Genomic DNA, 25,035 nt, shown 5'->3' with positions numbered 1-25,035 from the left:
AGTAAAATGTTAGATGCTCGTAAGTGCCATGGAGAAAAATGAAGCAGGAAAGGCCAGGGGGGTGTCAAAGAGATAAAGGTCCTGATTTTAAATAGTTGGGGGGTTAAGAAGAAGATTTGTGAGCGACCAGCTGAGGCTACCAAGAGACAAGGCAGAGGGGGAGGTTTGAGACCCAGCGAGGACGTCACTGATGGACGAGAGGGGCAGCCATGAGGTCAGGGTGCAGGTGAGGGACCACAATTACTACAGCCACAACGGCCGTACCCCGAGTGGAATGAGAGCCACGGGAGTGTTTGGGCAGGAGAGTGACATGAGCTGACTGCTCACCAGTGGCTGGGCTCTGGACCATACCCTCCCCTGCACACACACACACACACACACACACACACACACACACACACACACACACACACACACACACACCTCCATTCCAACTTAGAACTGACAAACTGTATTTCAGAGAGATTACTTTGCATAAAACCACCGAACCTCCCTGGGGCTCAGTTTCCTCATCTGCAAATTGAGGATAAGAATAGCACCTGAGCAAAAAAACCTATCACAGTGCCTCATGCACAGCGGAAGCTCAGAACATGTTGCTGCCCTTTATTACCCTTTTTCTACCCAAGTTCTTGCAAATGAAATAGCTGTTCTTGCCTCTTCACTTCTGTATATGACTTTGCAGTTTTAGATCACTGTGCCAATGAACGCATTGGGTTTGAATGATTTCAGCTGACCTAGCTTTACTATCTCTTTGACCATTAAATGAATTTACTAATGTACATAAGATAAATGTATTCTCTTTCCATTTAAATAGAGGTGAAAGGATTTTACATACTGCACCGAGAAGGAACATAGATACCAAAATGATGAAGCCAAGTAGAAGAAGGACACATGTAAATATTAACTCTTGATAATGAAATATATATTTAGGGTATCATGTTCTGATACACTATATATTTTTCTTCACCAGGATAGAATAGCATAGCCAAAAGAGGCATATGGTTATTTTCCATGGAAACCCTAAGCTTTAAAAAATGTTAATGGCATCAAACTCACTTGTAAATACCAAATTACTAAAAGCAGTAGCAATTAAATATTTGATGTCAACAGAAGCACATTATCTACTGAGCTGTTTTCAGAAGTTAATAATGTGATTAATCACCGATTGATAAAAACTATGGAAAAGAAGTTTTTTTATACTAAAGAACTCCAGATCCAAGTGCTGCCGGATGAGAGGCAGATCTTGGCTAATGAGGTACCAACTGAAGTCAGAAAGGGTGGTTGAAGTCAGAGAGAAAGACCAACTGACTCATCATGTGTCACTTACCAGTGGGGTCTCTGAAGTATTCCAGAGTCTTGTGCTCAGCTTTGTGGGTCTCAGAGCCCTCAGAGTTCAGCAGGATCAGGAGGACCAACTTATGCTAAGCAGACTTATAAAAGACTGGTAGATAAACCAGATTGGTAGTATATTAATTTAAAATGTAGACTAGAACTGCCAAAGAGATGGGACTTCTCCTTTAAGTGGCCTTTATTTTTTGCCATATGAAAACCTATATGGGGAGCCAGATTGCAACAGGGCTAATGGAGGTTCATTTATATATTCGTTCAACTTTTAATTGAGCACCTACTATGTGCAAGGCCCTGTTCCAGGCCCTGGGAGTGTAGCAGTGAACAAGAGAAAAAAAAAAAACCTCCCTGCTCTCTTGGAGTGTACATTTTAGTGGAGAGTCAAGAGATAGATGAGGAGTAAATACATATGTATCGTGTCAGACAGCAATGCGTACTTTAGAGCCTTACCACTCCATGTGTGGCCTGGGGGCCTGTTGCACAGACCCCACCTGGGAGCTTGTTAGAAAGGCAGAATCTCAAGCCTCACCCCAATTCACAGAATCAGAATTGTACATTTGAACAAGATTCCCAGGCGATTGGCATGCACCAGTTTGAGAGGCACTGTTTAAAGGAAAAATTAAGTAGGATGAGGGGGATGGAGAATTCCAGGGGCAGGGATTGCTATTTGACACTTGTTTAGAGCCCTGAAAGAAGTGAGGGAGGGAGCCATGGATGTCTAGGTGAAGAGCACTCTAGGTGGAAGAATAAGCTGGTGCAAAGGTCCTGAGACAGGAGCATGTCCAGCACATTTGAGGAACAGTAGGAGGTTGGTAGGCTGGAACAGAGTTAAGGGAAGAGCAGTGGGCTGTAAGGCCAGGGAAGTAACCAGGGTGTCTTTTAGAAATTATGAGGACTCTGGCCCTTACTCTGAGGGGAGAGGGAGCCTCTGGAAGGTTTTGAGTAGAGTGTGTCATCAGAGTTTCTAAAGGATCACTCTGCTGCTCTGTTGCAATAGACTATAGAGGACAAGGGACAAAGTAGGAGGCCATTGCAGTAATTCAATGAGAGATGTTGGTAGCTTGGACCACAGTGGGAGCAGCAATAGAAAGACGTGAACAGATTGTGGATTCATTTAGAAGTTGGAGATGACGAGGTTTGTCAATGAATAGGATGATGGGTGAGAATAAAAGGGAAGGGTCAACATTGATGGCAAAGGTATTGACTGGAGCAACTGAAAGGAAGGAATTGCAGTTTGTTGGGTTGAAGACTTATCACAAGAAGAATGGGTTTGGGGGAGAAATTGAGAGTTGGGTTCTAGACATAATAAATTTGAGATATCTCTTAAGTATCCAATTGGAGATTGAGTTAGCAGTTGGATATAGGAATCCAATGTTCAGGGTAGTGGTCCTGGTTAGAGATCTACCCCCGAACATCGTCAGCATAGATGGTATTTAAAGCCATGATTCTCTGAGGTCATCTAGGTTGTAGGAGAGCAGAGAACTTGGGTGGGATTAGGGGACAGTATCACCAAGCTGAAACAGCCAGTTGTGGCCATCTTGTTCACGAGGATAGACCTGCCCCTGGATTCCCCACATCTGCCAGTTGGGGCACATTCCTATGACATGGACAAGTTCTTGCCTGCCCTTTGGCTCTCTTTTCTAGATTACCTGTGGACCCACTCCCTTCCAATAACTCTTTCTTTTTCTAGACGATTGTTTTGGTTACTGTTACGTTTACTCCAGTTCTAAGAACATACTGGTCTTTTTGATTGGACGAAAGTATCTTCCAAGCTTCCCCACCAATGATCATGGGGGAGACTCATCCATCTCACGCCAAGGACTTTCTCTTTTTCTTACATATTCCTAGCCTACTTTACAAAAATTTGAAAGAACCGTACAGTGAACACCCGTGTTCCCACCACCTAGATTCCACAATTAGCATTTTACTATTCTTTCATTATCACATATTTATCTATCTGTCCCTTTGTCCAGCCATTCATCCATCTTATTTTTTATTGATGCATTTCAGAGTAAGTTGCAAACATCAGCAGACTTCAACCCTAAACACTTGAGTATGCATATCATTGCCTAGAATTCAATACTTGTTTCTGATGTTCAGGTAAAATTTACATAGAGTAAAATGTACAGATCTTAAGTATACCATTCGATGAGTTTTGACAGATGTATACACCTGTGTGACCCTAACCCCTATCCTGATAGAGAGCATGACCATCACCCTGTTGTCCTTTGCAGGTTAATTAATTCCAACCCCACCTCCAAAGAAGCAGCTCCTGTTCTAATAACACATTCTTCCTACTGACAATAGCCTTGGTTACTCTTTACTCTGGCTTTGAGAGCAACCTGATCCTTATGATCAGACCAAGGCATTTCCAAGCTGCCCCAACCAACCCTTGGTGGGCATAGATCATCTACTCAGCTACGTTTATTTATCGTTCACTCAGAGGTGACTTCACTACAGTTTTAGAGACATCTCTCTGTGGCCTTTGCCTCCTGCCTGCAGTCCAACTATGACCCTCAGATATCTTCTCTCTTCTCTTTGGATTCATGGACATCACCTGTAGGGAAAATGGATACAATCCATCTTCCTCTTTCTCTTAATAATAATGAAGGCTCAATATTTATTGAGCACCTACTAGGGACCACACCAAAGCTCCACATGTACCTCATCTCTCTGATGCTTCACAAAGTGATAGCCCCATTTTACAGATGAGAAAGCAGAGACTCAGAGATCTTGAGTAACTTGCCCAAGGCAAGGGCCTTTCTGATCCCAAACCCTGTTCACCATCTCATGACTTGGGACCTGGGGTGTGGGGGCTACTTTCCCCCTCCCAGTGTCCCTTGTCACGTGCTTCCCTCTGCTTTTCCCACAGCCGTGGTGAAGAATCCACCCAACAACCTGTGGATCATTGCCGCGGTGCTGGCGCCCATCGCCGTGGTCACGGTCATCATCATCATCATCACTGCCGTGCTCTGCCGGAAGAACAAGAACGACTTCAAGCCAGACACCATGATGAACCTGCCTCAGAGAGCAAAGGTGTGTGAGGTAGTGAGGAAGGGCTCTGCCTGCCTTTTCTCTCTTGGCTTTTGAGGCCATTGCAAATGCCTTCAGAAACATTCTAGCAAGCCCTCATTTTGAAGGAGACCCTTTATTTATTTGAATCTTTAAAAAATTATAGTAAATTATAGATAACGTAAAATTTACCATCTTAACCACTTTCAAGCATATAATTCTATTCACATTGTTGTACTCCCTTTATGTTTATAATCAGGATATGATAGCAAATGCTTATCTAATGCTCTCTCTTTGCCATAGTGCTTCTGATGGCTTTACATATAGCAACTCAGTCCTCCCAGCAATGCTTTAAGGAAGGGCCATGATTTTGCAGGTGAGGAAACTGAGGCACAGAAAATTAGGAGCTAGATAGACCTGAAAGCGGCCTTGGAGGTCGTCTAATCTGACATCCTCCTTTTACAGAGAGGCAACTTAAGATTGCACAGTAAGTAGCAGAACTGATGGTAGAACCAGGTCTTTGGGCTCCTAATGCAGGGCTCTTTGGGGCACATTAGACTCTCAAAATGTTCCTTTTTCCATTGGCTGGAGAGGCTTATCACCAAAGGCTGCCATGATGGGCGAGCTGCAGAGCCTCGGCCCAGCGGTCATCAAACACACCAGTTCAATGGCTCCAGTGAAGCCTGGCTGGGAGCCCACCCACTCTGCCCAGCCTCCTCACTGCTGGTGCCTGGGAGGGGAGTGGACTCAGGAAATTCCAAAGGCTACTTTTCCAGTCACATAGCTCCCTTTGTGATACTCCCCAAGGGAAATATAATAATCTCTAATACCTGATGTTTAAATAATGCCTTACTGTTTGCTGGATTCTTCTGGGTCTGTCACCTCGTTGGCTCATCACAGCAGCCCTATAAGGTAGGTCATAATCAGGGCAGGTTTTATTATTTTCACATTATTGTTGAGAAACCCAAAGGAAAGAGAGCGACTATGGGGATTTGTCCAAAATCACATAACTGGCAGCAGGGCAACGACTCTGGCCCAGATCTGTGTGTTTGGGCTCTCTCCACATTATACACCTTCATGAACCCTGAGATTTGGCAGGTAGACTCCTCTTCCAGCATGGAACTTCTGAGCTTTGTCCAGCTGTGCAGGAATGAAATAGAGAAAGGAATTCCATTCTGTTGGAATGAATGTCTTGGAGGTGGTCCTTGCCAGGAGTCATGCATGCCTAGTCCTTTCTGGATGGTCACACCTCACTTCAGCAAAAGAAATCAAATGGATTTTATTGTTTATTAAACTAATTCACCTGTTGCAAAGCTGCAGTTTGATCAGACGCTCTGTCTATGAAAGAGCCAAACTCCAAAGAAGGTTGTTCTGTTTCTGTCAACCCAAAGGCACCCGCTTTCCAGAAGTAGCGCAGTGTTGGTAATGGTCCAAGTAGTGAGACATGAAACTGTTCCAAGAAGGGGTATTTCATTCCCATCTTAGCTTAGTTACAATCTGAGCCTTTCAGACATAACAGTAATTACCAGAATCTAATTGCAGCCGAGTCCGGGGATGCAAAACCTGCCACATGGAGGTTGTAAATGCCAACTTTGTGTTTTGGATTAAGCCAAAATTTTATTAATTTGCCAAGGTGAGGTGGGCAGCCCACGATTTCAGCACACCTTCTGGCTTGAAAGCTGTTTGAAGCTGGAAGAGATTCATGTTTGTGGGTTTTCATGGCCCCTTTTATGTTCCTACCTGGGGCATCATGCTTGAAGAGATACCTGGCCGATGTTGACAATCAAGCCAATTCATGTTCCAAGAGAAGACTGGCTTCACTTGTGTGTGGTGGTGCTGGTTGTTTTCTCCCTCAATGAGGCTGGGCTGCGCACTTTGATTTGCAAAGCCCTTTCATCACCGGAAGCCAGCGGGTAGAACTGCCTCTTTCTTACTGCAGTCCTGCTCCTGCAACCCAGGGACGCTGCAGTGTCCGAGAGGACAGAGCCGCCGGCATCACTTCTCACCACCCATGTCTGTGAGCAGAATTCATTTAATGCCAAGGGACAAGGCGGAATTAAAAAGTTAGTCTTCAGGACCAATCCATAGAGCGAGAGGATGGTCTCCTAGTCTCCAGGGACATCACTGCGTCTTTAGAATGCATGCTGCAGTGTCCAGCGACATTCCTGGGGAATCCCTGCTGAGACTGAGACAGGCTAAGAGGAGGTGAGTGCGCACGCGCGCCTGTCCTGCGAGCTGAGGCCAGGGCATGCACGCCCCCACCCTTCTGCAGAGACAAAATACCATAGACGGAACCCTGTTAACCATGGTGGTCAGCTGGGCTTCTGCAGGTAGAATGTTTAGAAAATGATAAATGCCAGAGGGCCAGGCATCAGGGCTTTTGTGACCTTCTTTCTTCCTGGTTCATTTCTCTTTACTCTTTGTTCATTGGATTCACAGCCTTTGCCCAGTGGTTCCCTTCATATAATTGATGAGAACATGGCTCCCTGGAACAGGCAGCCTTACGGGAAAGTAGTTAGGGCCACATCCAGATGCAGGATGGAGCTTGGAGGGCCTGCAATGGTTGGCATGACCATCTGCTCGGGACAGGTCAGTCACCCCCTAAAGATGCCCGGCTGTTTCCTCTCTTTCACATACTATCTGTATGACCCGTACTTAACCTCTTTGTGCCTCAGTTTTCCCATCTGTGAAATGGGGATGATAACAGTATTTATTTATTTATTTATTTATTTATTTATAGGTTGTTGTGAAGATTAAGTAAGCTCTGAAAGTTACTTTGAGCTGTGCCTGGCACATAAATATTACATACAAATTGGCCTTTATTTTTTCTTTTTTTTTAATTTAAAATCAATTAACATAGTGTATTATTGGTCTTAGAAGTTGAGTTCATTGATTCATCAGTTGCATGTAACACCCAGTGCTCATTCCATCAAGTGCCCTCCTTAATGCCCATCACCCAGTTACCCCACCCCCCCACCTACCTCTCCTCCAGCAACCCTCAGTTTATTTCCTATGATTAAGAGTCTCTTATGGTTTGTCTCCCTCTCTGATTTCATCTTATTTTATTTTTCCTTCCGTTCCCCTTGTTCATCTGTTTTGTTTCTTAAATTCCACATATGAGTGAAATCATATAATATTTCTCTGATAGACTTATTTCACTTAGCATAATACCCTCTAGTTCTATCCACACTGTTGCAAATGTCAAGATTCCAATTTTTTTATGGCTGAGTAATATTCCATTGTGTATATATACCACATCTTCTTTATCCATTCATCTGTTGGTTGGCCTTTATTATTATACATGCTTTTTTTCCTAAAAGGTCTGGATAACTTGTCTACCTTTTGAAATTGTTGGGGATTATTTTGATCTGATAATTTTACAAAACTCATTGAAGCAACTATAGATACTTAATGATGTCTCAATGGTGTCAGGGGTCACTCACTAATGTGTGTCCAAGAACAATTAATGAATTGCAGGTGATTTTCAGATTGGAGGTTGAAAGACAACTACCTATCAGTCAGAAGAGTAAGGGACTAGTCTTGAGTCTTTCACCACTTAGCTGTGTGATCTTAGGCAAGTCACTGAACCTTTCTGAGCTTTTGTGTTCTTACCTGAGAAATGAAGACTGTGATGTTTGCCTTGCTTCCCCCGGGGGGTGGTTGTGAGCATGAAATGAGGTGTCTGTGTTTTGCAGGCTGTAAGTACTGAACATATGCAAGAACTGTTATTATTAACCTAATAACAGTGGCCACCCTTGAACTTGTCATTCCTTAATGTCATGATGATGCTCACTCATCGTCAACCCAGTCGCCTGAAGTATCTAGCAGATAACTTCAATCCAGTGTAAAGAGTGAGGGGAGAAATCCAGAGAGAGTGGGGGCAAGAGGGAAAAGGCCAGAGCCAGCTTGTTGTCCTCACTAGGTTCTTGGGAAGTCTTAGCTGCCATTGGAGACTCTCAATTCTTCACTGACAGGCCAGGACTCTCAGCACGGAAGCCAGGCCAAGTACGGTAGCAGATGCTTAACCAAGATGGGAGGCTGCAGAAGGAGAGGAGAGGCCATGGGAAGAATCTGCGTGAGCCTGAGGAAGTGGCCAGACCTCTCCAGACCTCAGTTTCTTTATCTTTAAAGTGGGGAATCATAATAATAATACCCACCTCCTTGAACCAAAGTGGGGCTGAAGTGTCAAATTGATGTCATGCATTCGGCACTGTACCAATAGTATCAAATGCTCCTTGAGGGCAGGGGACCCGCTATTATTCATCTTCATATCTCCAGCACCAGGCACAGTCCCTGGCACAAGCCAGTGCCCAACACCTATAGTCAGCACTATGCTAAATAGGATCATGGGGGCATGGGGATATTATGGAAAAGGGGCCAACAGGAGCTGTGGCTAAACAGGTGGGTCCCGCCAGGCTGTGAAGGGCCTGAATGCCTTGCTGGAGAGTTTGAGTGCTATGAAACATTTTTAATGGGGGAGTGACATGACCTGAGTGGTTTTCAGGGAGATAGCTTCGGAAGCTTGTCAAGGGTGCGCCTAGAAAGGACCTGAATGGAAGCAACAAGACCAAGCCAGGAGACAATAAAACAGTGGACCTGGGGAGAAAAGGTCAGCTTCTAGAAACATTTCTATTGAATCCACTTTGTAACTGTCGGTTGGAGGAGCAGGCCATCCAGTAGTCTAGGAACAAGACCAGGTGGTTCAAAGGCTCATTCTGTTTCATGCGGCCCCACAGGAGGGAAAGAAACAAACAGACATACACTAATTTCAGAAGCACATTGCCGGATCCTGGCACAGAATGCCCCTGGTCACCATCTGGATCAGAGAGTGTGTCTCAGCGAAGAGGGAGGGCTGAGTGCACTTCCCACAGTGAGTTTCCCTGGGAACTGGAGGCACTGTCCATGGCAGAACTACAGACAGCTTGACATAAGGAAGCTTTGCTGGATTTAGCAAAGCTCCATCCTGTCCTGAGATGCAGTAGGAAGATTTGACGGGTTGGGCCATAGCCCTAGACCATTCCATCTAGCTGGATGCTCCCTGCTACATTTCTTAGCAAAATCCACCGCTGAAGGGGACCTCCTCACCATGTCGGGTTCTGAGGGAACCCACATGGTAGAGGTTGAGTTTCATCCCGATTTTCTTGAAGAGAATCACTGATTTCTATTTCACCTGGCCCGTGATTTAATAGGGAGTTGAACAATATTAACTAGTATCGACTGAGCACTTACTATGTGCCAGGCACTGGAACCCAGGCAGTCTGTTTCAGAGCTGGTGCTCTCTGCCACCCCACTGTCCTGCCTTAAATCACTGTTGTGCTGCTCTGGGGCAGAAAGCCGAATAGAGACACTCCCAGGAATTGTTTAAACACGCCTCTTGGTTTTTTATTGCCCGGCTAATAGATGTCTGTTGGGCTTTGCTCACAGCTGCCCTGTTCACTTGGGATTTCAGACATTGTGCAATAAAAGGCTTGCTAATTACCCAGTGATGAATCATAGGAGAGCCATAGGTCTGGATTTGAGTGATTCCATAAATCCCATTTTATTATTAATGATTGTACTGCCTCACGCGTGGAAGCATGTTTCTTTCCCTGTTTTCGGAGCTGCAGTTCCCCTTTCATACTCAGGGGTGGTATAGGTAAAGCAGATCTGATTGTCTTCATTTCTCAGATGAGAAAATTGAGGTTCAGAATTCAAGCACTTGGCAAAGTCACACACCTCTTATTGCACATAAAGCCGTGGAAAAGTGGGTTTCAGGGATGACAGGACATTCTGAGGCAGGAGATGATACAGGACCTATTTCACATATCAATTAAGAGTCTCTAATTAGCAGTATCTAGTGACTTAAAATTGGTGGTTTAAAATTCTTGAAAGAAATTTGTTCTCACACACATATTTGCATCTTGTTTATACTCTTCATTTTTCCAAGTAAGTCTTGTCTAGGGAGATTCCGTAGCTGGGTGGAATGAGCACGGATTCTGATTTTGCAGACCGGAATTATGGGGGAGATTTGAGTTCACTCGTGTTCATCAGAAAGCTAAGTGTGGTCCTGTCACATGCACTCTCCTGCCCATCTTCTCTTAAAGCCATCATTCGAGTCACACTCTGTCAGAAGTCTGACCACAAATCCATTTCCTTTTTGTAGCCTGTGCAAGGCTTTGATTATGCCAAGCAGCACCTGGGCCAGCAAGGGGCAGATGAGGAGGTCGTCCCTGTGACTCAGGAAACAGTGGTCCTCCCACTCCCTGTTAGAGATGTTCCTGCCTCTCAGGAAAGAGACATCACCCAGGATGGAAGCACTATCAAGACGGCCAAGTCCACCGAAACCAGAAAGAGGTAGGCACGGGGCCAACTTCTGCCTCTCTGTCCCAGCAAGGGGAATAATTGATGGGGAGAGCAGCTGAAGCCTTAAAGTTAGTACCACTTTTTTCTTTAAAAATTCCCCTCCATGCTCATTTTGAATATTTGAGGAGACTAAGAGAGATGACAAGAATCATAATACTTGCTTCTCATGAGCCACGCTTTGTAAGGTTTTATATCACCAATCAGCCACAACAGCAGAGATTTAGCTTTCCTACGTATTACTGCAAATTTGGCACTGGTGTCACACTTGTAGTTTTTAACTTATCTTATAAGCAGTGCCTTTTATTCAGTAGAGTTGGATTTTATCTGGCCGATTTCCAAGAGTTCATGGTTTGAGTTCAAAAACCATTTTGAGGGGCTCCTGGGTGGCTCAGTCATTAAGCGTCTGCCTTCGGCTCAGGTCATGGTCCTAGGGTCCTGGGATCGAGCCCCACATTGGGCTCCCTGCTCTGCAGGGAGTCTGCTTCTCCCTCTGCCTGCCGCTCCCCCTGCTTGTGTTTCCTGTCCCACTGTCTCTCTCTGTCAAACAAATAAATAAAATCTTTAAAAAAAAAAAAAGACATTTTGGGAGGGGGCACCTGGGTGGCTTAGTTGGTTAAGCATATGACTCTTGGTTTCAGCTCAGGTCATGATCTTGGGGTCATGGGATTGGGATTGTGGGATTGGGCCCTGTGTTGGGCTCCACACTTGGTGGGGAGTCTGCTTGAGATTCTCTCTCTCCCTCTGCCCCTCCCCCCTCTAAAATAAATAAATAAATCTTAAAAAAAATTTTAGGAGTTTTTACCATGAACAAAGCACTTTGACATGCATTGGAAAGGCTACAGAAAGGAATACGATTGAGACCTGACCCCAAGGATCTCATGATGGAGGGACAGAGAGATAAATACCTGGAAACCAAGCATGATGTGTGAGTGCTCATAGGGGAGTCTAAATTAAGTGCTGTGGAAAAGAGAGGAGAAAGAGCTTAATTCTGATGAGGGAAAGGGTGGTGGAGGAGCTTATGTTTTAGCTGGGCCTCAAAGGGTGAATGGAGTGTCAATAGTTGGGGAGAAATAAAGGCATCCAGTCCAAAGAAGCTGGGAGAAAAGAGGGACCAGCCCATGTTCATGCACTGGTGAATGTCCCTAGGGTTTATAGTTCACAGTGGTTGGGGTGCAGTGAAGGATGAAACCAGATGGATGAAAATTGTGGAGGGGCTCAACTGCCAGGCTAGGGAGTTTGATGTGTATTCTCTGGGCAGTGGGAAGCCGCTGAAAGTTCTTCTGCAAGACAGTGACATTCAGCCTGTATTTTAGAAAGACTACTCCAGTGGCAATGTGGATGATAGATGGGAGAGGTTAGGCTAGAGGCCAGGAAACTCGTTGTAAGGACTTTACAATAGTCTTATAAAGAGGTAATGAGCTCTATGGTAAGCCCTGTTGGCTGGCCAAACCAACTCCCATTGCCAAGTTCCTTTGCTCCTTTGCCTGAGACCACAGTGGAAGCTGGGAGAACTATATCACCCCTGCTTCCTTCCTTTTCTCCCTCCCTTCACCTAACATATTTGTTGGGTGTTATTCACCAGGCACTGGGGATACCACAGTGAACGAGACACAGTTCCTACTCCTGTGGTGCTTACAATCTGGTGGGGAGAGCTAGGCAATAAACAAATAGAGAAACAGATATGCAGTAAGTCGGGTGGTGATGGGTATGAAGAAGAAAACCAAAGCATGGTAAGAGGATAGAGCAATGGAAGGGGACAGGGGCATGATGCCATTTTTAGCTTTGAAGTCAGGAAAGGACTTTCTGATAAAGTGACACTTGAGAAAGACCTGAATGAAATGCTATATAAACCTCAAGGCTATCTTGGACAAGAATGTTCCAAGCAGATGGGACAGTATGTGCAAAGCCCAGAGGAAGAAATCTCTTCACATACTCGAAGAAGAGCAAGAAGGCCAAGGAGGCCGATGTGAACTAGGGAGGAAGCGGTGGCAGATGGGTCAGAGAAGTTGACAGAAGTGGAGCATGTCAGGCTCTATAGACCAAAGTCAGGACTTGGAATTTTATTGAGTAAAGATCAGAAGTCATTGGAGGGTTTTGAGAAGAACAGTGACATACTGTGACTTGCAGTTGTAAAGGCTCATGCTGGCTGCTCTGTGGAACACAGATGGTAGAGAGGCAGAGTGGAAGCAGAGAGACAGTCAGGAGGCTATTACAGTAGTCCAGGTGAGACATGGTGGTGTGGGCCAAGGCATGGTACTGTGAGAAGTGATGGGATTGTAGACATGTTTTGAGGGAAGAGCTGACAAGGCTTGCTTTGCTGATAGACTGTTGTGAGGAATGGAAATAGAGAGGGACACATTTGCCACTGGTTGTGTTGGAGAGGACCAGAAGAGAAGAAATCTGTAGGGGACGATCATGAATTTGGATGTGGGCATGTTACATTTGAGGTTCCTCTTAGACACGCAAGTTGAAGTGTTCAGAATTCAACTAGCTGTATGAGTGTGCGGTTCAGAGGAGAGGTACAGAGTAGAAATATAAATGGAGGAGTAGTCAGCATTTGGCTATTTAAAGCTAAGACACTGAATGAGGTCACCCAGGAGAGGATAGAGAAGAGACCCAAGACCTGACCCCTGGAGCATTGCAATGATTAGAGGTCCAGATGATGAAGAAGAATCAGCATTGGAGACCAAAAAGTATCAGGAAAAAGAGGCATGAAGAGGACAAAGCAAGAATGGAATCCAAGAAGCCAAGAGAAGGGAGTAATTTGAGGGGGATGGAAGGATTTCTGTGTCAAATACACAAATTTTGCACTGGATTCCTGCAACTGTGTTTTTCCCTCCAGGAGTTCTTGGTACCTCAGAAAGAGGTACAGAGAAAGAGAAGGTTGGATTCCAGCTTGAGTAGGAAAGAAGGTTGAGGAGATATGGATTAGTTATCTATTGCTCCACCACAAACTCCTTCAAAGCTTAGCAGCTTAAAACAACTACCATTTCTTCAGCTCATGATTTTTGGTGGGTTGGCAGTTTGGGCTGAGCTCAGGTAGGTGGTGGTTCTGGGCTGAGCTAGGCTTGGCTGATCTCAGCTGGGCTCACTCATGCATCTGTAGTCAGGTAGTCGGCTAGCTGGGCTGGCTTGTTGGTGATAGCCTTGTCTGGGGTGGCCCGGTACCTGGGGCCCCCTGCCAAATGGTCTCTCATCCTCTAGCAGGCTAGCTCTGGCTTTCTCACAGGGTGGTTACAGGGTGCCAAGGGCAGCAAGAAAACAAGCCCCCAAGTGCAGGCACTTCTCAAATCTTTGCTTGTGTCATGTTTGCTACTGTTCTGTTGGCCAAAGCAAGACACATGGTCTAGTCCAGAGTCAGTGTGGGAGGAGGCCATCAAAGCTTGGTTACGGGGAGGTGGGAATAAATTGGGATCACAACCGCAGTGGTCCGCCCCAGCATGGAGAGTTGAAACATACAGAGAAGCAATAGACGAATTATCTGAATTGACTGGCAAATAGAATTACCTACAGTAATTATTCTCATTATGATCTTTGCCAGATACAATAAAGGCATGGTAACAACTTATGTATCACCTATTGGAGGACACTGAAAAGAAAAAATAGAATTACTAAAATTAGGATATTAACACAGCATCGATGGGAAGAATAAAAATTCTTTTCCACCCATTCTAGATGAGTGATTTTAAATTGTATAAAGATTTATTTAAAAAAAAAATTTTTTAGAACAATCATTTCTTCTTGAATTAGCAAGGAGTCTACTCTTGGTAATCAAGTTCAATTACTTACCCTCAGAATTTTATTAAGAAATAACAGCTTATGAAACAAATATAGGTAAAGAAAGCAATGTCTATACAGCTGAATGATTTCTATGTTTGCTTCATAATATTACTGTAAAAATAGAATTTTACTAAGGGCTGGCTGTATCATTGCCAAAGCTATGCGAGAAACCTCACCTCTGTTCAAGTTCAGCTGACCACGGGAGTCTCTGATCATTTGGGAAGATATTAAGATGCCCAAACCAACAGCAAACTCATCGTGCATTTATTTGTCTGGCTTTCCCATCTTGTCACATCAGTTCCCTTGTTCCTGCTGGTTGAGGACACATGACCTCCCAGAATGGGTCTGTTAGGTGATCCAAAAAGTTTTGCAAGTGAAAAACAATAGAAACCAGTGATTGGATGGTCATGAAGATATATCGATTTTTAAATCTGTTTTTAAAACCATTTGAAAACTGAACTCTGAGGATTCAGCTATTTGTAGACAGACAGGTGTTGCAGGTCCTGTTCTTCTAGCCAAGGCTTTTGGTGATACTATTTTGTTGGTCTGTGACTGGGGTTAATGGGTAAGGATAGAGAATCAACCTCATAGGGACAGCCGTTCAATTCAGTGATTGGCCATAACTGCTCAGCAGCCCTTTCATCCAGGCTCCATGTACACCCATATCCCCAGAAAGAAGCCTACGGAGTTCAATAGCCTAAAACTACAGCCTCACAGGTGGCCATTTCTTGCTTTCAACAGCATCTTTGTCACTGTCATGTGAGCGGACACACACACATACAAATCTTACTCTGTTTTTGACCAGATGTTTGAGTTGATGGCCCCATGTAAACAGGAGACTATAAGCTGATGAAAGGGTAAAGCAGAAGTGGAGTTTCTCTCCAGAAATGTGCTCATTCATACCTTTCCCTGGAGTGAGAGGAACAACCAGAGAATTGTTTCAGGATCAAATGAAGGAAAGAATATGCAAATGATACAAATACCATTAACTATTTTATGAACATAAAATAGGTTACAAGAAACCTTTCCCGTTCCTTCCTCTCTGGACCCCAATGAGAGTCTTGTTGGACCCCAATAAAGCCAGTTGGAAGAGTAGGGGCCATTAACTGAGAGGTCCTGAAAATAATCCAAGGGCTTATGTCTTCTCTGTGGATGTGTCTGTGTACAGCCAGCACTTAGTGATCAGATAGCTGTGGGGTAAACAATATATATTTAATGAATTAATACCTTATCCATATTTTCCCAAGCTGCATTATTTGTATGGTGAAAGAGATCTGGGGCCAAGTAAACTAGGAGATGCTGGATTAAACAAAAGGAGAGGAGTCTCTTTAGGACAGGACTGATCAGGGCCTTTGATATGTTAATGTGCATGAGGAATATCCAAAGAAGGAAGGCAAGAAATAAGACTCCCCCTCCCCCCCCAAAAAAGAAACAAGACTTCCCAATCTTATACTTGTCTGAGGTACTTTGGCCAGGAACATCTCATTTGGCTCTGTCGTTCTATGGAACCCTCGGGGCAGATGTTGCATCATCCCGTGTATGTGAGTGGGCCCTTTCACTGGTCATGGTTTGGGGTGCTAAAGTTCCCAGAGCATGGAGAGAGAGAGAAGGGAGGGGAGAGAAGAGGAGCATCCACTTTAGAAACTGCTTACTTACTGGTCAAGGGTTACATGTTATTACAATCAATTTTCCATTGTAGGGGCTGGATGCCTTTAGGTTCTGAATTTGGACAATTGACAGTAGAAGAATAAGAGGTTTGATGAGGCCTCTGGATATCTGCCTCCTGACTTGTCTCCACAGAAGGGAAGGCAGTTGGTCTTTATGATGATCAGAGGCCCGAGGAAGCAAGAACCTCAGCAGGGGCTCTAAGAGCTCATTTCCCAGAGTCCCAGAAAACCAGAATCGGCCCCAATGGAAGGGGAGAAGGCCCTGTGGCTTTCCCTGTGTACAGGCCTGCCTCACCTGAGACGTTTTAGGAGGCAATAAAGGAGAGGTGCTCTGGCATGGGGGGAGAGCCCCTGCCTGCAGGGGGATCCCTGGTTTCCAGGACAGATCTGCCATTTCCTAACTCAGCCCTGGACAAAACCCTCCACCTCCTTGAGCATCACATTCTTCACTTGAGAAACAAGGGTGACAATCACCAAACCAGTGGATTGTCCTGAGGATTCCCTAAGAGTTGTGAAAGCATTCACATAGTCTTGGCACCTGGTTGGTGCTTCTGATGGGGAGCTCTTAGAGAATATGGGTGGTATCTTCGGATCTCTGTATACCAGGATACCTGGCGCAGTGCCCGGCACAGAGCTGGTGCACATAAAGTATCTCCTGAAGGAACAAATAGCTCAAATTGGTAGTTTCAAATGTAAATGGTTGCCAGTTTGCACAGTTAAAGAGCGCACGTGTGCGCACACATCAGTGTGGGAAGCAGAATGACAAACTCAGTGGTGGGGTGACTTCAACTTTAGTGGTCAAGGTCTGTTCTGTAAAGAGAATCACCAAAGAGAACGTTATGTCTTATGCATGTCCCTGCAGATGCCACGTGAATCAAACGCTCTGCAACACTCTTCAGAGTGCTGTGTTTTAAAAAGAGGGCATGCTTACAAACACCATCACCACCATTTCCATAGTCACTGGGGGTAATGGAACAGAGATGGGACCTGAGGGCCGCGCTCACTGAACTCTGCAGAGCTAAGCACTCCCCATAAACGACATACTTCACGATGGCCAGCTGCCTAACCCATGCGGTAGTGTGGGGCTAGTTTTGTTTTGTTTTCTTTTCCTGTATCATTTCTTCTTTATGGATAAAACCAGAATGAAAGGCGACAGACATAAACGGTGCAAATAAAATAACCTTGAGAGGAGGCTGCTGGAGTCAGAACTTACCATCTTCCTGTTGCTATGGTTACTTCCAGCAGGTCGCCCAGCGAGAATGGCTCTGTCATCAGCAACGAATCAGGGAAGCCCAGCTCAGGGAGGCGCTCGCCCCAGAATGTCATGGCACAGCAGAAAGTGACAAAGGAGGAGGCACGGAAGAGAAATGGTGAGAAGCCTTCTTTGCCAACACCAGCCCCGAGCCCCTCCCACACACAGTTGCGCACACACATGGGTGCCCACACTCACACGCACCGTAGGTTCTCCTCTCTGGTATGCCCCAGAAAAGTCAGGAGTCTGCCACCTGCCTCTTGGGATATTGCCTGTCCCCCTTCTCTGAATTATCCTGTCTCATGCCCTCTGCTCCCTGATCTGATGGAATTGCCTAGTGCTTTAGAAAAGCCCTATGCCGAACACACCGATGTTTGCTTTGTGATTTTTCTAGTTCTTGGCTGAATCGACAGGATTCCTAGCACCGGGTCCATGACGGGGGCAGGTCTCTGAAAGGCTGCTTGTCTTGGAGATTCCCCCCATTTTCTTGCCCTGACTTCTTTGATAAGTTTCAGGGGTTCAGTCTCTGCCAGGGAGTTATTACCAATCCACCTCTCCCAGGAAAGACAACATGGTGACAAATCTGTCATCATAAAAATCAGCCCGTGCTTCCGCCTTTATTCTCTATTGGATTCTCTCTCACACAGATCTTTTCCCTCACTCTAAAGGATAGGTGTTGGGATTTATTCATAAGTCATTGGAGCTGTGGCACCATCTGTATGTGGCATCCATCAGACATGGTTGCATGTCCCCTCCTCTGGTTCCACCTTTGTTCTGACCGTCGTTCCACGTGCTCCTTCCATGTGTGGTGCCGGCTGGCTGGAGCCCAGCTTCAAGTACCCCGGGCTGCCCCTCAGATCCGAAGAAAGTCCTTTCAGATTTCAATGGGTTGTTAGGTGAAATCCTACAGAAATGCCAGGTGAAAAGCCGACTAACCCGACGATCAGATTAGCTCTGCTTCCCTTTTAAAGGAATGTGATGGAATAGGATTCAGGGACCCTCTCTTGGAGCTAGTGCCAGAATATTCCTTTGTGGGGCGCCTGGGTGGCTCAGTCATTGGGCGTCTGCCTTCGGCTCCAGTCATGATCCCAGGGTCCTAGGATCGAGCCCCGCATCGGGCTCCCTGCTCGGCGGGGGGCCTGCTTCTCCCTCTGCCTGTCACTCCCCCTGCTTGTGTTCCCTTTCTCATTGTGTCTCTCTCTGTCAGGTAAATAGATAAAATCTTTAAAAAAAAGAATAGTCCTGTTTCCAAATGTCACTGATTTCTTTCTTCTGACCCCAAAAAAGAAAGAAAAGGAATAATGACACAATGGATTTGTCTTCTGCAGGGCAAATCTGTTCCTCATTCCCATTCCCGGCCATTATGTAAAGCACTGGTTTAAATTGTCCTCTACCGATTTGATTCCCGAATTTCTTCTTCTCCTGAATTCCCCATGCCCTGTAACAGAGACTGTGCTTTTTACACCCGAATCAGGGTATGGCATGTGGGGTTTTCTTGGAATCTCTACCCCACTCGGGACTACCAGAAATCCTACCTATCAGCTCTCTGCCAAGCCAGCTCACAGAAGGCTTCCTAGAAATATATGAAGTCAAGTCAAAGTCTGTCCTCCCGCACGTGCCCCATCACCCACCCCAGTCCTCAGATGACCTTGAATAATTTAGCCTGTGTCTTTCTCAGACCTTCTTACTATGCATATGACAACACACACACACATTGGTTTTGTTGTATTGCTTTGTTTTTTCATAAAATGAATCCATGTAACCTACTGTTCTGTGCCTTTTTCTTGCTTAGAAATATACAATGCACAGACTCCTCTGTCAGCAAATCACATTTACGAGATGATGCCTTTCCCTGTCCCTTGCATTTAATCCATAGAAGAGGAGGGAGCAGGGCATGTTTCCGACCCCATCACTCCCCACCCTGGCTGGTGAGACACTGACCTGCCCAAAATGTTCCTGCCGACCTTCTGTTCTTGTTTTTCCACAGCTCTGCCCGCCTCCTTATTGTTTAGGTCACTTTGATTATTTAAATATTAGGCTCAGAAATAGCAGGAGCCAGGTGCATGAATAAAATCCAATTACAGTACTAGGGTAAGGTTTTAATGTGTTTGTTCTATTAAAAAGCCATCCTTTCTCCAGGTTTATCGTGCTTCGTTGCATTTTATTTCTGCCAGAGGTAAACCCAGTGAGTTTCCAGGGGTGGTGGCCTCTCTTTCACTGCAGTTTCCCATTCAGTGAGGTTCAGCTTGAAATGATGGGACCAGTTCATTCACTATAAAATCCAGCAGACGCTGGAGCACATCAGAATTCTAGGCTGGGCCTTCCATGGAGCCTCCACTTGTTCTTTTTATCATGGGCTTCACTTCACCATATCATATCCACAATGTCAGAGCTCATCAAAATATCAATAGTGTATTTTATTGGATTGGAAGATGAACTAAAGGAAGGAGAGAGGGAGGGAGGGAGGGAAGGAAGGAAGGAAGGAAGGAAGGAAGGAAGGAAGAGACATAGATTGCTGATTTATGGAAGTTAAATAAGACACAACGAGGTTGAGGCTGGTGACATTTATGATGATGATGATGATGATGTATGGTGTGTGGGACACTTCCACAGTTTCACTGTGGCCCTTTAGCATTCTCCCACACTTTTCCCTTTAGGGACTAACTATGCATCAAGTATTCCCATGAACCTGCTGGACTCCCTCACTTTCATATATCAATATTTAATGTAATGTCTTTTTACATAAGTCTTGGAGGGATGGGGGGCAGGATAGCTAATTATTTTTCTCTTAAACCTGGAGGGATTATTGTGCAAATCTGAATCTTTTTCGAGAATAAGGATGGAAAAGAACTATAGTTCATACAGTTTCCAGGGTATCCTTTTTCCATCCCATTACAGTTATGCTCTCTCCTTACCCTGTCCACAGGGTGGGAATTGAGGTTGTCACAACCCAGAATCAATAAAAACGCTGAGTACCATCTCTTCACCCTCTGAACCGTTTAGTGATAGCGTAACTAACTTCTACGTGTTCACCTGTTTTGTAGGTACTAACAACTAACAACAATCTCCTTTTCTAAGTCAGGAAATTTTTGTCATTCCTTCATTCCTTCATTTATTCAATAAATCCTTACTAAAAGCCAACTACACGTGAGACATCATTAAAGGCAATAAGCATCAGCCTTTTAAAAGGTGGGCCAGAAAGGAGCTTCTATTCCAAGACCTGGGGTGGGGACAGGTTAATTCAATACAAACCAGCAGTGATAAGTGTCATGAAGAAAATATAACCAGGTTATGGGCAGGCTATTTTAGATTGGTGGACAAGGAAAGGCTTTTTCAAGGTGCAGTTGAAAACTAAGAAGGAACTAGGCATGCAAAGATCTAGGGAGAAAGACTTTGCATTCTGAGCAGAGGGATTATACCTAATGCAAAATCCCAGAGGTGAGAACAAGCCAGACATGTTCAAAAAGGCTGTTGTAGCTGGAACAGAATGGATAAGGGAAATGAGCTCAGCCAGGTGGTCAGGGCCAGATTGTAAAGACTCTGGGTTTTATTCTAAGAGAGATGAAGGCTTCAGAGGGTTCTGATAAGGGGAGTACTGTGATCTGGTTACCTTTCAAAGAGATAGACATCCTGGCTGCTGTGAGTATGTATCTTAGGTAGGAAGACAAGAGTGTGTTAGGTACTTACTGCTGTGTAACAAATTGCCCCAACACCTGGCAACCAAAAATGACAATCTATGTTTATTATCTCATGTCATATTTGTGGGTCAGGAATTCAGAGTGGCTTAGTTGGGTGGTTCTGGCGCAGGAGGTCACAGTCAGGATGTTGACCTGGGCTGTGGTCATCTAAAGACTCAACTGGGCCTGCAGACTCCACTTACAAGATGGCTTGCTCACATACTTGTTGGCAGGAGTCTCAGTATCTTGCCATGTGGACCTCTCCATAGGGCTGCCTGGGTGTCCTCATAACGTGGCAGCTGACTTTCCCTGGAGTAAGTGATCCAGGAGAGAGCAAGGTGGAAGCTACAGGGGTTTTTTAATGACCTAGCCTTGTCATTTCTGTGATTTCCTATTGGTTACACAGCTCAGTCCTATTCATTGTGGCTATGAATATCAGGAGGCAATGGCTGCCATAGATGATTTTCAGAGCAGTTGTCCAGGTGGGAGATAATGGTGCTCAGGCAAGAATTGCCCAGCAAAGCTCTACTCCAAAAAGATGTGTGAGTAGAGATTTTCTTCTATCGTTGGCTGTTTGGTGTCCTGCTATTTGCAAATAAGTTCACAGAACCAAAAAAATACTCCAACTATAGCCCATTATTAGACTCCGAGGTGTTTTAGTCACATTGTACAGTAATTTACTCAGCTTACTTTGGCAAATCTGTGATTATGATAAGTGACAATATGATACAAACTATGTGTTTTTCAATAATTTAAAGAACATCCCAATGTCTTGAGCAAGCAGTAGGAAAGATGAATACAATTCTATTACATTCATATTTTACAGAACACCTGTTTTGCTCCTAACTTGCCTACTGGTCTAGTTGTTTGAACAGGCTTAATTTATCTCTTGCTCAGCTGTGCTCAATAAACTGTCATTCTTAGAGCTACCTAATGGGAATGTGCTTTAAGCACAAGTCAATCAGCGAGATCCCACTGGCTCTCAACTTCTTCTGCCAGCTTAGTTATGGATACACAAGGCAGAGTGGTGTCTTTCAGCAATGAGAGCAGAATTATCTGTCAGAGGGGAGAATTAATTTAACAGAGTGTAGGCAGAACTCACTCTATTTAATTAGGGAAGTTGTCGATAGTGTTAAATTCATTTCTCTGGCGGTTATTTCTTAGCTTTCTTTTGTTTTGACCAATGAAAAATCCCAAACCCAAATCACTGGAAAAGCAGCCTTGAGAAGGAAAAAAACATAGAGTGTCAGCAGCAATTGCTAAGGCCAGTTGACCAGGGAAGACTCATCGCTTAACCTCGTGCAAAAATGGGTGGTTTGGTGCCAGAGATTGGACTGAATGCCGTTATTCTGTTGATGGTCACATTTTAAGAACAGTTGCCAGTTTTGGCCAATTGTACTTTTTTCATCTCTGACTCAGAGAGAAAAAATTTACTTTTTTTTTCCCCAAAAACATTTTGTCATGGTTTTGAAACAATGGTTTTTGCTGTTTAAATTCAAACCTCACAGACCTGTACCTCTGAAACAAATAATACATTATAGGTTAAAAAAAAAAAAGAAGATGGGGCGCCTGGGTGGCTCAGTCATTAAGCGTCTGCCTTCGGCTCAGGTCATGATCCCAGGGTCCTGGGATCAAGTCCTGCATCAGGCTCCCTGCTCTGCGGGAAGCCTGCTTCTCCCTCTCCCACTCCCCCTGCTTGTGTTCCTCTCTCGCTGTCTCTCTCTGTCAAATAAATAAATAAAATCTTTTTTAAAAAAAAGAAGAAGAAGATAGTAGGAAGGGAGAAATGAAGGGGGGGAGATCGGAGGGGGAGATGAACCATGAGAGACTATGGACTCTGAGAAACAAACTGAGGGTTCTAGAGGGGAGGGGGGTGGGGGGATGGGTTAGCCTGGTGATGGGTATTAAAGAGGGCACGTACTGAATGGATGGAGCGCTGTGTGTTATATGCAAACAATGAATAGTGGAACCCTATATCAAAAACTAATGATGTAATGTATGATGATTAACATAACATAATAAAAAAATAAATTCAAACTTCTACTATTCTTTCCTACACATTGATAATACAGTGGAGGAATGAACAGTATAGATCTTAAATTTAAGAGAAATCCTTGAACAATAGGGAGCCCTTGGCACAGAACTGGATGCTGTTGTTCCTGGGGTCACTTTGAGTAATGTAATGTCCTTAGTCTGGGAGCCTTACACAAATTCCCCCACGATCATGCAGCATCCCTACACAATAAAAAAAATCCATGTGTTTATGTTGTGCTTCAGTGCCGGCAAGTGATGAAGAGGAAGGAGCGGTGCTTTTTGACAACTCTGGCAAGGCGGCTGCCGATCCCTTTGACACATCTTCTGGATCTGTGCAGCTCATTGCAGTAAAACCCACAGCCCTCCCCGTGGTGCATCCCACATCAGACAGGAGCCAGGAGTCGGCAGCCCTCAACGGTGAGGTGAGCGTCTGGGGACCAGCACAGCCAGGCCTCCGGGAATTCAGACTAAGGAACACCAGCTGGGCATACTGGTTGCAGGTTCTGTCCAGTGTATGGGACTCTATTGGTCATTTTTACCTCTGTGTGTACAGGCCTCAGTAGCATCAATCAGGATGCAAGTCACCCAAAATGAGTTTGTTGGGTGATGTTTTTTAATCATTTTTGCCTTTCTCAGGAAGCCCAAGGGGACTTTTTAAACATTGTAGTTATGGGGGCACTTGGGTGACTCAGTCGGTAGAGCGTGAGACACTTGATCTTGGGGTCGGGAATTCAAGCCCCACATTGAGGACAGAGTTTACTTAAAAATCGCTTGTTTTTGTTTTTTTTTTTAACTGTAGTTATGAAGAGAAACATCACAAATTCTTCCCCATCCCCTTACACACACACACACCACCTTCTGGTTTCTTTGGTAACACTCTTAACCTGTTCATTATGGGATGCCAGTTGTGGTAGGATGAAAGAGGCTCGAACTGATAAAGGACCAGAGAAGATAGTGTCATACAGACAGGAATGTGGCCTACTACAGAGGCTTTGAAATGACTTTTACTCCTTTTAGCCAGCTTGAAACAACCCTTTGCCTGCTTCCAGGATGATATCAATGCACATCAGGATGTTAATCAGTTTTCCCTTGAGTCTGAAAAAATTTTGTAACATGCTCCAGAGAATGATGATTTGACCAAAGAAAACAGGTGGATGGATGGATAGTAGGTATGGGCAGTTGAGAGAAGAGCAGGAGAGGAAGTTAGGTAGAGAATATCCGACATTCCTCCATCCCTTGCAGCAGAATGGCCAGTGGGCTGAAAATGTTTATGAGTTTTTAAGATCATGCATGTGGAAAGTGCTCGTGGGCATCTACCTTACATGTGGGCATCTACTTTACACGTGGGTACACACATGCTTTGGTTTTTCTCTCTTGTCCAGCTGTTTTGTTGATCGTTCATTTCATTTGTCTGTACTCTGCTATTGTTACCTACAACCAGTGGAGATTTCCAAGGTTTAAAGTGTTTTTCCCATCACACCTCAAGGAACATGCCAGGCCCCTATACACCTGGGCATTGTAAACCATATCAGGGACTCATCTTCATTCCTCCCTGCAGGCCACGTATAAACCTGATTCAGAAAGCTCCTCTTGCTTTCAGGACAGGAAGACCAAGCTGGCCTAAAGGTGTGATGGGTTGAGGTTCATCAGTTTTGGGGGGAGGAGGGGTCTACTCCTTTACTGTTATCCTCCCCAGGACCACCACCAAAGCCAAGGAGAGTCTTGATTTCCTTTCCCCAAAAAGGCACCATCTCATTCCCAGGCAGATGTGGGAGGACAGGACCTCAGGCTGGACCCACCATCAGGTTCTCCCTTGCCCAGCCCGGAGCCAGGAAGAGGGAGCGACCCATGGTGATGGATGGATGGAAAGAAGGAAGGTTAGATGGACTGAGAGGGCCAGAGAAAGTGGGATTGGGAAGGGGCT

General features: G+C 44.9%; 1 protein-coding gene across 1 annotated transcript in view; it reads left to right on the top strand.

Moving 5' to 3' along the window:
* The window catches only part of KIAA1549L (KIAA1549 like), a 266,072-nt gene that overhangs the window by 181,047 nt on the left and 59,990 nt on the right, over positions 1–25,035 (top strand). The window contains exons 11-14 of the mRNA XM_073904787.1: positions 4,220–4,383; positions 10,502–10,692; positions 17,391–17,518; positions 23,355–23,533. Coding sequence (XP_073760888.1) covers positions 4,220–4,383; positions 10,502–10,692; positions 17,391–17,518; positions 23,355–23,533 — 662 coding nt within the window. The remainder of the gene's footprint in view (positions 1–4,219; positions 4,384–10,501; positions 10,693–17,390; positions 17,519–23,354; positions 23,534–25,035) is intronic.

This window comes from Callorhinus ursinus, unplaced genomic scaffold (assembly GCF_003265705.2).
Source record: "Callorhinus ursinus isolate GAN/ISIS: 27379988/994484 unplaced genomic scaffold, GSC_fseal_2.0 scaffold21, whole genome shotgun sequence".
In the NCBI taxonomy this organism is placed as follows: Eukaryota; Metazoa; Chordata; class Mammalia; order Carnivora; family Otariidae; genus Callorhinus; species Callorhinus ursinus.
The sequence above is the reverse complement of the archived record's forward strand: the minus strand, read 5'-3'. Positions and strand labels throughout refer to the sequence as shown.